This window comes from Diospyros lotus, chromosome 1 (assembly GCF_014633365.1).
Source record: "Diospyros lotus cultivar Yz01 chromosome 1, ASM1463336v1, whole genome shotgun sequence".
Taxonomy (NCBI): Eukaryota; Viridiplantae; Streptophyta; class Magnoliopsida; order Ericales; family Ebenaceae; genus Diospyros; species Diospyros lotus.
Genome location: NC_068338.1, coordinates 28,664,379 through 28,679,396, shown reverse-complemented (window position 1 = coordinate 28,679,396; position 15,018 = coordinate 28,664,379). Strand labels below are relative to the sequence as shown.

At 34.1% G+C, this 15,018-nt stretch overlaps 2 protein-coding genes across 2 annotated transcripts; one reads left to right on the top strand and one right to left on the bottom strand.

The window, feature by feature from the left end:
* Positions 1 to 78: 78 nt before the first annotated feature.
* LOC127790916 (methyl-CpG-binding domain-containing protein 7-like) lies at positions 79 to 5,210 on the bottom strand. The gene is made up of 7 exons (XM_052320648.1): positions 4,907 to 5,210; positions 3,409 to 3,528; positions 3,269 to 3,307; positions 2,546 to 2,692; positions 712 to 834; positions 382 to 614; positions 79 to 303 (listed from the first exon to the last, which is right to left on the bottom strand). Exons 1-6 carry the CDS (start codon positions 5,135 to 5,137, stop codon positions 405 to 407), a joined length of 870 nt encoding a protein of 289 aa, XP_052176608.1. The 5' UTR covers positions 5,138 to 5,210; the 3' UTR covers positions 79 to 303; positions 382 to 404.
* A 6,181-nt stretch (positions 5,211 to 11,391) lies between these two features.
* On the top strand, positions 11,392 to 12,594 carry LOC127798021 (zinc finger protein ZAT8-like). The gene has a single exon (XM_052331297.1). It carries the CDS (start codon positions 11,513 to 11,515, stop codon positions 12,026 to 12,028), a length of 516 nt encoding a protein of 171 aa, XP_052187257.1. The 5' UTR covers positions 11,392 to 11,512; the 3' UTR covers positions 12,029 to 12,594.
* Positions 12,595 to 15,018: the final 2,424 nt, after the last annotated feature.

Here is a 15,018-nt window from a genome sequence, read left to right as displayed (position 1 = left end):
AGACATCATCTTTAAGGCATGACTTAGGTGAGTCTAAACTGAGCCAAAACTAATTCTCTTCAATCAGCATCTTCTGGGTGACTGGAACATGAACAGATTCAACACCTTTCATTAGAAGTTATCAGTAAGCAAGCAACAATAATAAGAAAAGGGAATTTACATTGGTTAGGATAACCATACTAGACGGCCACGGTGACAACCACCACCAACAATATACAAACTATATGGACAATCCACCATTTACATCAGCCATGATCAGCCAGTTTCCTCCAGAGTTCATATATGCTGCTAAGCATCGTCAAACTGCAAAAGGAATTGTATCCATATGGTCAGTAAAGTCTATAGCGGAAGGCCTGAGTTTTTGCATAAAGCATAAAGTACCTCTTTCACCATTCAAAATCTGCTCAGCAAAATTTGTCACTCATTGATTGCATGAACTTATTGGCCCATTGTAGTTTAACAGGTTCTGGAACCATTGATTCACCCATGAAAGGATTCCATGCAAACCCTCCAGGGTCAGCAAGAACCCAATTGATTTTAACTGGCGGCTTGGGAGATTCAGATGTTGAAGTCTTCACCTCCTCTCTGGAAATTTTGTGTCTTGAACCAGAATTCTGTGACAACAAAGAACCTAATATGGTCATGAAAACAGCAGCACGGCAGACTTCTAGTTTGAACTTTTAATAAAAACTAAGTTAGCAATTAACTTACCTTAACACGACTGCCCAATTTGAACATCTGGGACAGAGGAACATCTTCTCCCGTCTCTGCCAGGTGTTTCTGAACAGAACTCAGGGATCGGAACTGCCGCTCAGTACCTGGTTCATAATAATACTGCAGAAGAAGATTATGTTTTTTCCTGGTTTCTGGCTTGCAGACTATACACATAAAGAAGTATACTCTTCAGAGCTTTTGGCAGTGTTGGGATGAGACGGACTCAACCCTAGATCAACCCTTTACAACTTAAATAAACAGACCAATTTCATACATGAATAAATGGACTGAATCATACACAGAAACATAAAACAAGTCAAAAACATAAACACAAATGATTTACCATGGTTCACCCGTTAAAGAGGACTACGTCTACGTTGAGCTCCGACAAAGGGAGTTCACTGCACTATGGGGATAAAAACGTTTATAGCCACCGATTACAAACAAAGAACACTCTCAGATCTCACTGTACAAAAACAATCTCTCAAAAATTAAACCAGCCCCATAACCACAAGCTAAGATTAGAGGCTTACAACTTAGAGAGAAAACAAACAGAGCATCTATACAGAAAGAATAAACAGAGAATGATTGAACAAACCCAAATTGATCCAGATAATCGGAGGTTGTCTTCCATCGCATCCCGAGGCGACTGTAGTTGATATAAAGGAGACTCAAGTGGTGCAGATTGCATCGTATAAAGGTGAAGCAGAGCATCGACGATCGGGGAAGAGGCAGGCTAAAAGACAAAGAGAAGCACGACAAGTGAAACAGCAAAGGCGATTGCCGTTTTGGCCCTCCACCCTGGGCCCAAAACGCTGTCATTTTGGGCAGCATTGGGGGTTGCCAAAAGACCCTCCTGCCCTGCCAGAAACGCTGTCGTTTTGAAGCTTCACTCAAATACAACAATCTCCACCTTGAAGCTTCAATCATTAAAGGACAACCCACCAACAGTGCAGCAAGCTACAACCTATGCCATCATTACTCATGTTGGTTGTTCTTTCAACCAATTGTGACATGCAGCAAGTTGAACTTGACTGCAGTCACAATTTTTGTCCCCATAGTGCAGTGAACTCCTTTTGCTGGAGCTCAACGTGGACGTAACCCTCTTTAACGGGTGAACCACGATAAATCGTTTGTATTTATGTTTTTGATTCGTTTTATGTTTCTGTGTATGATTCAGTCCATTTATTCGTGTATGAAATTGGTCTGTTTATTTAAGTTGTAAAGGGTTGATCTAGGGTTGAGTTCGTCTCATCCCAACAGTGGTATCAGAGCCTTTATACAACCCAACAGGCAGCAAGAGAGATGCACTCATAGTTGTAACCCAGAAAGAGCGGTGTGAACTGGGGATATATGCATAAAGCTTCTAGAAAATGGATAACCTATAATTGCACATGCATTCTATATAGAACTATTGTCTAACATAGAAGACTCAGAATTATTTAGAAAATCATGTATTCATATATGATGTCCACCAAGAAACAGTCTATCCCATTTTCTGATCCGAGAGTGTGAGAATACTTAATTATCATCACCACTCAAGTCTCTTTTAAGCTTTTACAGGTTTTCCTGCAAATGAAATATACTAAAACTCGCAAAATGATTTTTCTCCTATGCAGTTCAAATCTTCCAACTTGCAACTTGCAGAATTGATTATTATATCTCAAATATTCACCAAACAAGTTGCATAATGCTATGTTGATCTTCACATTCCCACGTCCCCTGACACACACAATGTTCCCTGACAAGAGGGCGCAGGATATGTATCAATGTATCTTTAAATTATTTATTTTCTCACTTCAGAGAAAACCGAAGTTTATAAGGAATGTACCCTGTCAGTCTGACCACTGCAACAGCGGGGTACCTCTTCCACAATCCAACCATCAGGGAGATTGAACGGCGACGTAGCTGTGGAAATGGAGGGGGCCACAACTGCTGATTGGCATCGATCCGATTCCTCCTTATCCAGCCTCAACAACTGCAGTGTCATCAGCATCAACGGCAAGTATCAGTCCTCCATCATTTCTTGTGGTCAGTCCAAACACTTAACAATACTTCATACATAAGTCCCCAAAGTAATCATATCCCGAACAATTTAGTTATACTTTTTAACTCTGCTGCTAATTGGATCATATAATACATGTGCAGGGTATTCTAGTCTTTCACAAAGAACGCTCAACTCAATTGTCTCAAAATTCTCTGAATGATTACATATAGACACTAGAAAAGAGCTGATAAAAAGAGACAAAAGAAAGGAGTAACAACGGATTTAAAAAGTCAAATCGCATTTTAACAATGGATTCAAAGAAAACTTCTGACTTTGATTGGATAGTACAAATATGAGCAGATAATGGAAGAAAATTTAAAAGTGAATAATACAATATTGGTCATGAATTGGAGTGACAGTATTCTTAAATTTAAGTAAAAAAATGAATACATTTTTGAACCAGCCCTACAGATGTATTGATGAGGAAGCTTTGTTTATCTCCTCTAGGCAGATAGAGGTCCTATTTTTAATTAGCAGTTCTGCAAAAAAATTAATTGTGAACTTTACCATTCCACCTGAAACAATCATTTTTCTTCGATGAGAACTCTGTGGGAAAGCGAAGAGAAGCACAGTTAGGCACGTGAAAGGTTAACTAAAGCAACAAATTTTTAGAATTTTGCTGAAATGGTCATTTTTCCTGATCTCACCTTAACATGATCACTTAACTTCAGTGCTTTGCATGAAGATGTATACTCCATTCCCGTTAGGTACCTCTCAACAGCTTTCAGAGATCGGAACTTCTGTCCAGTTCCCGGCTCATAGTAATACTGCAAGGTGGATGGCAGAAAGTGATGGCATTATGCTTCCCGGTTTCAATTCACTCCAAATTGCATTTAAAATGGCGTGCACCAAAATATGTTCTTTTTGTGAAAAAAATCGATATAAAATAAGAAACCAAAACATTGTTCTTGTGAAAAGATAATATATGTAAAAGAAAAAGGAAAGCCTCTTATCTCTCGATGTTTGATCAATTTGGAAAAGAACTTATAAAGCATTCAGATTAGCTGCCAAGTAGAGAACACGACAAGCAAATCTCTTGAAACCCCATTGTTGTTATAAGTGAAGCATCAAACGATATCGTTTCATGCAAAAGATGGAGGGTCACGTAGGCAACCTCGGGCTGCCTTTGGCGCTCGATGGATGGCCACGTGGCAACCATCCATGCATTCCAGATGGCGCCTAATTAATCCTTCCGTGCTGAGAAATATCGTGTTGCACGATTTGATCTCAGCCTTCCATCTTGCTTTATGAAGCCCTATCCTAGCTGTCTAATGCAGCTATTTATCTCTCCATTGGGATTTGAAGCGACAGACGATATACCCCATTCGCCATTGACAGTGAAGAAGAGGTAAGGCCGAGGATCAGAGGGAGAAAAGTGAGAGAGGAAGGTAAGTTATTCGGGAGCCTTCACTTGAGGTAGCCTTGTGGCTTCCCTCGTTTATGACCTGTAAAGCTCTGTACATGGTTCTGTATGTATGTTTTTCCTTCTGATTTGATAGTTTATGTCCTAATCTGTATTAGTGATTTTGGGCGATTTTGGTTATCAAATCGGTTCTGTACAAAGTGTTTTGTGAGCTTTCTTTGAGGGTGTAATCTCTATTTTCTCATATAGTGCAGTAAACTCTTCTCAATGCTCTTCTTATCAGAGCTCAACGTGCTCTTCTCACCAGAGCTCAACGTGAACATAATCCTTTTGGGTGAACCACGGTAAAATCTCTCATGTCCTTTACTTTTCAGTTTTCTTGTGTTTGCTGTTTGTGTTTATTTCCACTACCGATTCTATCTCTGTTGTTGGGTTGAAAGGCTTCAGTGCTATCAGTGTGAGTGTGTGCGTTTCTGTTGTTTGCGCAACACCCGTTGTACTGTCTTCAAACAAAACGTGACTCTAGCTCAAATAACAGAGTCAATCTAAAGGCTAAAGCTTAATTCTTTTTAAGTTTTTCCCATTATACACACTAATTAAAGAATTGAAGCATGCAGTAAATTTCTGTTTCTCTCAGAAACAATTTATACATCAGAAGACTTGACGCCAACTTCATCTATTAACAGAAAAAACAAAGCAAAAAACAATATATTAACACAAGCATGTGAACGTATATGGTCGGCGTTTCATAAGTAAGTAAAATAGAGAAAATAAGGAAGAACCGTGTCGATTTTGCTGGCGTCGGAGCGGAGAACTTTCTCGACTTCCCAATCTCGTGGAAGCTGGAAACATGGGGCAGTGATGGGGGCGGCGGTGGTGGTGGAGGGTGCCACAACCGCATGCCGACGGTGGCCGGAGGAGGAGGAGGAGACGCCGCCGCGGTGGCCGGGCCTAATTAACATTCGCAGAGGGAGCAGCATAGAGAGTGAGATATTGCCGTCGTCCTCCTCCATTGTTCTGCACCTCGAAGTGAGCTTCGGACTCAGCGCGCGCTTTAAGTGCGAACCAGGTGTCACGCTTCGAGCCTTCACTCCTCCGCCTCTGGACTCGTGTTTTTATTTTGCCTAAAATTTACTCGTTTATAATAATTTGTGATACTTTAGATTTTATTTTTATTAAAAATCCTATTTAACATTATTTTTAGCTAAAAATTTAAATTTATATGTCAAAAAATAATTAAAATATAGATAATTAACTTTAATATAATTTTATTATTATAAATTAATTAAAAGTAAAAATGTCAAATTTTCCTTTAATTAAAGAAAAGTGACGTTAATTGATAATTTAAAAGAAAAAAAAATGTCACCAATACCCCTAATTAGTTTCTAAACCCAAAGAAAATTTAATTAAAAACCAACTAATCCATAATATAAGAAAAATTCAATTCAATTCAATTATAAACAATAGAAGCAAATTAGTCTCCAATTTATTTTTAAATCAGAAAATTAAAATAATTTATAAATAATTATATCTTAAAATGAATTTTCTTATTTTTAATTTTCATTAATTACAATTTTTATTGATTTTTCAAAACACAATTTTTTGAATTTTCTTGTTTTCTTTGTTCAGTAAATACTTTTTTTGATTTAATTTTTAAACGTTATATTTATGTCTCTAATTTCAAAATTTAAAAATTACTTTATTTCCTGACTACAGCCATGGTTGAAAATTATTATAAATTGCTTTACATTGTGTTTTAAATAATCATAATATTTAAAAGTATTTATCCATTATTTTATTATTTTTCTATTCTTTTCAAAAAATTTGTAAACAAAAACAAGCAATCAAACAATGCTATTTTTTCTATTTTTATTTTTAAAAATAATAAATTTAAAAACAAAAAATCTACCTAGAAAGTTCTAAGAAATAATTTGTAAAAGACAGAATAATAACAAATTTCTTTTACGGCTACCTCCTTTTAATTACTTTCCTATCTATTTTTCTCTCTCAAATTATTAATTGGTGTAAGTTTGATATTTTCATTTTTAATTTATTTATAATAATAATAATAATAATAATAATAATAGTATTGCATGTAATTGTTTAACTTAAATAGGGTTGACAACAACAACGTTTGAAAATTCAGCCATCATCGATCAAAGGCTTTGCCTATTCTCTCAGTACTTCTTCTTTCACGTTTGTTCACCAAATTCTATATTTATTTATTTTTTTATATTTATTTAAACTTTTTATTATTTCAATTATACTCTTAAATTTTTATTTTTAAATTAATTTAACTCTTATATTTTAATATATTTTTATGTAATAATATAAATTTTTTTATTATTTCGATTACATAATTATACCTATATTTTTTAGTCAATTAATTTATTATACTTTGACCTATAAAAAAAATAAAATGACAACACTTCAACTTAATTAAAAAAAAATGACTTTGAACGGTATTTGAACTTCCAGACATGGGTTTGCTCCAAATAAATAAATAAAAGAATGAGTTGACTGCTTTTTCATGAATAAAATCAATTCAGTTTATTGATTTTATCCATCAAATTAGTTCTCACATCATTGTTTGTATATATTTATTTCACTGTTGTGATAATTTTAAATACATATTCCTACTCTTATCTATTTCAAATATTTTTTAAAAATAAATAATTAAATTAGTTTATTATTATATTTTTTTTATACCAATAAATCACACTCACATGAACCACCATATTCATGATCACTACAATCCTTGTTGATATTCAAACAAATAATTTCGAGAAAAAACTAACAATATCCAAGAGAAGTGAATAAATGAACCAATTGATTGCCAATATATCACAATCACTAACTAGTACACAATAATAAAATGAATTAGATAACATACATGTTCACCACTTGAACGAGAGGCAAACAAGTTATAAAGAAAATTCATAAAAGAGATTATTATCACAATATTAGAATCAAATGAAGTGACTATTTTCATGAATATAAATCAAGCCAAATACTATTCTCTAAACAACTATAGTCAAATTATTAATCCATATATTATTTTGGCCTAATAGTCAAATGGGATCTTCTAGTGAGATAGCATTTGTTAATTAAGACATGAATCGAAAAATGTGAGATATGAAAAATATCTCAGATAAAAATATTTTTTATTATATTTATTAAATTTAAAAAAAAAATTACATGACTTATTATTTTAAACTTTCAAAATAAATGTATTCATTCATTCTCTTTGAATAAATTATCTTAAACTTTACAAATAATTAGTTATTTTAATAGAATTTTAACAAATACTGTCCGAATAGGTAAAATAATCTCTTCTATATCCACATTAATTTCTTATACAAACACTTTTAATGTTTTTATACCATTAAATATAAAATGAAGAGATGTCAAATTGATCCTTATAATTTAAATTAAATGGGTAATTAAATTGAGTTACACAACTTTAAAAAAGCAAACTAGGCATTGATATTAGCTTTTCATACGAATAATAATAATGCTCAAACAATGTGTAACACCTTTTATAACCTTTTAATAGGGATGAATGTAGACACCAAATCTAATCCCACCCGAGTGAGTAAGAGAAGAGATGATCTTTATGATCATCTTCCACCATGAAGATGGATGATGGCGATCAACTACTAGATGGTGGGAATGCTTCCAACAAAATGTGCCAGCGTGGCTCTCTTCGTGGACAAATTGGCCGCCGGCGTTAAAATTGATGATATCTTCGGTTGAACGTTGACTTCCGGGCGGCTACACCTACACAGACACAGGTAATTAGAACTTATCCGTAGTCAAAGATAGCTTCCTTACTTCCAGAGCACGATCTTACCCTCTTCCTGAAAATGACGTGTTCAATTCCGATTAAGTATCTGAATCAAAACAGCCCGCCGCCTCTCTCACACGTCATCGCTTATGCCTCTCAGTGGATGCCCTAGTTGACAAATTTTTTATTTAATTAAAATACTAAAATGTGATTTAGATATTTAATTTTAATAGTTAAAATGATGCTTGCATTAACATATTATAGATTTATATTAATATAACATATAATACAATGCACACACAAATATCACTTTAAAAGTTAAATTTTATTATTTAAATAACATTTCCAATTAAAATGCCATCTCCTCTTCCAAATATACTATTATTGTTCATTTATATATTATTTTATATTAAATCTTAAATTCTAAATCTTAAAAAATATTCTATACAACTTAATAATATATCATACAACATAAAAAAATCTTTATATTTTATATTATTCAATTTTATAAAAAAAAATTATGTTATACAATATATTGCTCGTATTAGATATAATGATATAATAATGTGTTTAGATAACATAATTTTTATAAGACTTAATACATACGGAACTTTTTAATAATTAAAAAATATAGTATTTAGTTCATGATATGTAAAATATTAAAATTTAATATTTTAATTATTAAAAATTATTATTTTAAATTTTTATTATAACGAAACATTAGTTCATATATGAATGCACTAGTTTTTATATGTGATATATCATGTGGATGATGGGTTCATAATATTTGGATAGTTTGACTAGTTTATTATGTTTATTTAATAATTAAAGAATATAAAATTTAACTTGTAATGTTTAAAATGTTAAAATTATGTATTTTTAACTAGAAAAGGTATAATTTGAACTTTTATATTCTTATTCCTAGCTAATACCAACTATCCACCCAGAAAATGTTTTTCTTTTGAAATATAATATTTTGATATTTAAACTTAATATTTATAATAATAATTTATATTATATATTATATTAATATAAATATATAAAATATGAATACAAAGTGGAAGTAAAAATTGATAAATATTTAGGTAAGTAAACAACGCTCACACCTTCTTCTGCTCGTTTATTTGGGTTGAAGAAGTGGGACCCACCCTTGACTACGTATCGTACAAGATGCGAGGAAAAAGAGTACCAGGCCAGGCAAGTTTCCAAGGAACATGCACTTTCTAGTACGTTTGTAAAGTCAAGATAAGCATATGTTGGGTTGGATCCCGTGGCGAAAAAAACAAATAATTATTATTTGCTGCTTGGAATTGATTAAAGCAGTCTAAAATAAAAGCACACGCTTGGGAAGCTTCCCGGCAGTGAATTAATCTATTCTATTGGACAGATCTGTCGAGGAAGTTGTTAAAAAATTGATCAGGGAAATAATATGTTCGGATTCGTGTTCATGAATTTATTTTATTATTTTACGTAATAAGATAAAATATTTATTTGTGATTTATCTCTTTTATTAAAATCGAGAACACAAGCAAGGGAGATCGCGCAAAAATAATAATCTCAAATTATTAAAAAGTATAAAAAAAAATAAAAATATTCTTACTTAAATTGTAAATTTATAACTTCTGTCATTACCTTGCCCGTTTGCTCTCTCTTCTTTTCATAGCTATCGATGATGTAATCTCTGACTGTTGCCTTTTTGCTGGGCAGTAGCAATTGGAGGTTGGATTGACGACCATGAGAAAAGGTAAGAGTAGACCAGCAATGCAATAGCAAGGTTTACAAATTTACAATTTAGGCAAGGGTCATTTTGTCTTTTTAACGCCTCTCGATAATTCTCTTAATAAATTTGTTAGGTGGAGTAGATTAACATTACTCTTATTGTTTTATTACGGGGCACTACTCTCAGTCAATCCTAATACTCAGATCAATTCATGTAATTACCAGTAAAAGAGAGGACAAGGACAACATATGTTATTGATTCTTACAAATTAATTTGAATTAATAAATTTATTACATAAAATGTTGAATATGTTTTCGTCTTGATTTTTAAAAATTTTTATATTTGTTAAAGTCATGATCATGCATTAAACATTTCACGCCGTATAATTATTATTTTAGATTAGACTTAAACACCATTTTATATTAAAACGATGAAGAGGCTATTTGGCTTAGCTGTTATAGTAGCTTTTCAGTAGAGTAGTGTATAAGTTGAAATGCTCAGCCAAACACTTAACCATCAAACACACAGTAGCGGATTAGCTCTTATAATGACTTATACGCTGTCAAATCGCTAAGCCTAACAGCCTCGAACTATATCTAGTTTGGGTGGGTTCTCCACCTAATATTGTCTTTAATTAGTTTTAAATTTTTAATATTTTGAAATAGGAAATATATTAATAAAAAACAAAACAGTATTTGTCCGCTCATGTGCAAGTTTCCCAGAAGTTTCATTTGAAGCACAAATTTTCCAACATGCATTAAGTGAAGTTTCAACCCGGAATCTATTCTATCAAATCCCAATTCCCACCAACCCACAAGAAGCGCGCTTCCATGGAAATAGAAATGCCAAAAGGCAGTCAAAGCGGGTCAGCGATTGCATTCAGTTGCCTCCCAGTCTCAGGCCAAGCCGCGTAGATTAATGCGGAAGATTCTACATAATTATATATATATGTATGTATTAATTAATTACTTACTACTAGTGACCTTACTATATATTATTATCATTCATTTTCATGGGGACAGTTATACCATGACCATGGGCGCTTGCTAGCTCCCACCAAAAGCAAAATAGGGTAATTAATCGGTTAAATATTGCCACTATATATTTTCCGTCAAAATCTACGGCCCTTCACTAATTAATTGCAACAAAGAGTAATCTATGATCTCGTTCATTCAAACAATTTGTACATAGAAAAATAGGGTATATTCCATTTAGATTTAAGCTAATCTCATGGGGTGACGACACATGACTTTTTTGGAAAATATGAATAGTCAATGTAATTTTTTATATCAAATTTTAAGTGGAGTAGGTGTAATTTGCTTTTTCTATTACTATTTTATTATTATTATTATTATATTATTATTATTATTTTGATAAATACTGAATTGGAAACAGTTTTAGTTTAGATTTGGAAGGGAAGTGGTAAGCGCATGCAGCTAGGTCAGTTGGGTGTCCGTAGTTGACCGGCGGGGGTCTGGTAATTAATAATTGCGTTGCCAGTCTCACTCACCCGCCAGGAACTTACTCTTTTCACATCAACACCGGGCCTGGGACATCCGAATCAAAATTTGGAAAAGCGAAGACTTCTAGAAGTGTCAAGCAAATGGAGCTCCCCCCAGTGGCAGTTGCCTCGCTCAAGGCGGTGACGCCATCGCATACATCATCCCATTCCTGCTCCTGACGGCTATATTCTACTGACTCTCTCTCTCTCTCTCTCTCTCTCTCTGTATACCTAGCTATATATATGTACTGATCGAATCCATTTGCAACAACTCAACGCTTCATTTCTTTTTCAGCAAGAAACCACAGATACCTGCTTTATAAATACATTTTAACCCAATTATCAGATACTTCCAGTCTCATCTGATATCATCAAGGATAATGATGAAGAGAAGCAGAGAAGACGGAGATCATCAGGTGGAGGCGCTGGCCATGGCCAACTGCCTCATGCTGCTGTCTAGGGTCGGCAAGTCCGCAGCGCTACCGGCCAGCCGGGTTTTCACCTGCAAGACATGTAACCGGGAGTTCTCGTCGTTCCAAGCTCTGGGAGGCCACAGAGCCAGCCATAAGAAGCCCAGCCGGCTGATATGCGGCGACCACCTCCACGTCCAAACGCCCAGCTCGCCGCCTAAGCCCAAGACCCACGAGTGCTCCATCTGCGGCCTAAACTTCACCATCGGCCAGGCCCTCGGTGGGCACATGAGGCGCCACCGCGCCCCCGCCGTCAGCGACAGCAGCACTGTCACCAGCAGCCAGTCGGCGGCGGAGATATTCGATAAGACTACGATTAGCTGCAGCAGCAACAAGAAGAGAGTTCTGTCTCTGGACCTGAACTTGACGCCCTACGAGAATGATCTCAACTTGGTCAAGGCCGCCCCGTGGCTGCAGATCGCTTAATGATTGATGATTCTCAAGTTTGGGGTTAATTTGCCAACAGTTTCGCATCGATCCGAATTTGGTGCCTTGCAGCTGCAGATATCATCTATCTATCTTCATTCATTGTTGTTTACAGTGGCATCGGAATAGATATTCGGGCTGTGTCCTGGAAGGGCTGATTCTTGCATGCCAAGAAGAACTAATTGGAGTCAGAGAAGAAACAAAAAAATCAGTTACAGAGAACGACGATCCGTAACGTGCTCGATCTAATTAAGCAGCTCCAGAATGCGGAAAACAACTGCGAAGTGCAAGCCAACTGATCAGCTGGTCAGTCGAGACGATCAACAACATTAATCCACGTACGGACACCCTCGAACTCGATCCATGACTTAGGACAAATCCGATGGAGAAAGCAATGCCTCAAATGCGAAGAAGATTATTATTAATTAATCCATTTCCTTTTGTCGATATATATTCGAATATTACAACTTTAAACATTTTGTATTTTTATTTTGATTGATGTATAACTCGTTGTAATATTTGTCCTAATTAAGTATCAATTACATTTCTTATATTATTATATAAAATTAATTTGTGGTATTATTTACCTTAATTTCTGTTCCATTAATCATAATTTTATTATTAATGCCACTTTTTTTTTTTTTCTTATAGCATTGTTAATGCAACTTTAAGATTGTTTTTCAATTAAGCCAACGTACGTAATTAGAAACGGGGTTATGTTAGTCATTTTAGTATACGTTGCCTTAATGTCATTTTGTATTTTAATTTTATTAGTGATATTAACTCTATCTATCTCCAATTAAAATAATTCACACACTCTCAAACACATCCAATTCCAACCCCAAATTCAAAAAATTGCATGCAATAGCAACACTCAAATCTAAATTCAAAGAATCAAACACAATTGCAAACACTCAAATCGATCACCAAATCAAGATTTGAGGAATCTCATATGCTTGCAATTGTCTCATAGCTAGCTTAAGAACCCTAAAGTTAATGTTATTAAATAAAATTAAAATGTTTGTTAGATACTATTAGGGTGACATTTATTATAATGACTATCGTGACTCAGATCTAGAAGTACAATAATTTTAATTATTAAACGACAATGATCACTTTAATTATTAAGTCAAAGTATAATAACTTATTTAGTATTTAATCAAAAATCTAAGGGCTCATTTGATTACACTTTTGTTTCCAATTTTTTATTTTCTTTTTCAAAATTTTGAACAAAACAAAAAACTTGTTTTAATTTTTTTTTTTTTTTTTTTGCTTTTCAATTTGAATGTTTTACTGACATTAATATTCACCACCAATTTGACCCCTTCCTGAAGATGTGAAACAAGCTAGTTTAATCTGACTCGGACCAACCAGTAGTTTGACTAGTTGGGCCAAACCAACAATTCGTGAGCTTGATTACAAGCTCATTTTTTATTAAAATAAATTTACCTTAAAATTAAAATCAATATATGTTGTATATCTACATCAATTTATTTATTTAGCCACATAGCTGGTGACTACAAAATGATTGTAAACTAGTCATATTTTAACTTTTAAGATAGTTGTTATCAGAATTAATGTTATAATTAAATCCAACAGAATTGTTGTTTTCAATTGATCCTATTTAGAGCGATTGCGTGCAGTTCAACCCTTTTGATATATTCAGTATATTTTTTAATTAACATTTTATATTTTATGTAATAATCATATATAGTTCTAGTAGTTATGAAAATATAATATATCATAACATTTTTATGTTTTCAGTAACCATGAATCATTTTGTTCTATATATTTTGATTTGTTTTCTATATATTATACTTTTTTCAAATAAAAAAGGGCCAAAATTGGCCAGCTCACAAGCCTAGGTTCTGCTAGTTTAAATTCTCATGAGTCCAACCGAGCTAACACGACATGACTCGTAATTAGTGGCCTCACCTGTTTTGTATCTCTAAATAACATTATGTTACTACTAAGTATTATGATTCTCTAGCTAATAATAGACTTGGAGAAATGGTTGATTATTGAGCATTTGGAGTTGAGATTGAGAATCGCTGTTAGACGTCTAATCATTGGCCTAACAATTACATAAGAGTTGTATATCTAAAATTAAAGACTCTTTAATGCTTAAATAAGAGAGGAAGATATATTTTTCTTAATAATAGTAGGTAACAAGCAAATTAAGGAATTCTCCTACTATACCTTTAAGTTGACAATCTCATAGGCATATGGTGTTCTAGTGTATATTGGTGATTTTTTGAGTCTTGAGCTATGATATTAGGTATTTAGATGGGGTTTGCCTCATTTAGCATTATTGATAAAATGAAGTAATTATTGTAATTTCATTATATTATCTTTATTCAATTTGCAGTACAAAAAAAATAAAGATATTTGGTCTAAATGGGATTCAAGTATCGTGGGTTAAACTAACATGAAATTAGGAGTGTTCAGAAAAATCGCCAGACCGCGATTCCGGCAGAACCGAATCGGATTGGACTGAACCGACCGATTTTTTTGAAGTAGCGGTCTGGTTTGGTTTGAAAAACTGCCAAACCGCACGGTTCACGGTTTGGCAGACCGGCGGTTCAGTTTAAACCGAACCGCCCGCATATATAATATATAATTTTTAAAAAATATATAATTTAGATATTATAAATATAAAAAGGGGCAGGCGGTCTTTGGCTTTTCCTCTCCTCTCTCTCCCATTTCCCCCCAATCAAACCCTAACCCTAAGCCTCACTCTCGCTACCACTGCCTCACATCGTCACGAGCTCCACTGCCGATATCTCTACCTCCCCCCACTGTCACCATCCACAACGATGCAGCAAATGGTAGCTCACTCATTGCATCTCGCTCTCTGTTGGTGGTCTAGTCGCTGCGGCGCTCCCTTTGCCTCTTTGTCGTTCTTAGCTTTGGTTCATTGCACTTCGACCTCTCTCTTGCTCGCTCTTAGACCCTCCATTCTTGATCCGTTTTATGGTCGTTGACTTCGG

Coding starts and splice junctions, on each gene's coding strand:
- LOC127790916 (XM_052320648.1), bottom strand. CDS start 5,137: ATGGAGGAGGACGACGGCAATATCTCACTCTCTATGCTGCTCCCTCTG. Junction 3,529..4,906: donor ACGCCAGCAAAATCGACACG/GTTCTTCCTTAT, acceptor TCCACCTTGCAG/TATTACTATGAGCCGGGAAC. Junction 835..2,545: donor GCAGTGGTCAGACTGACAGG/GTACATTCCTTA, acceptor CTTCTTCTGCAG/TATTATTATGAACCAGGTAC.
- LOC127798021 (XM_052331297.1), top strand. CDS start 11,513: ATGATGAAGAGAAGCAGAGAAGACGGAGATCATCAGGTGGAGGCGCTG.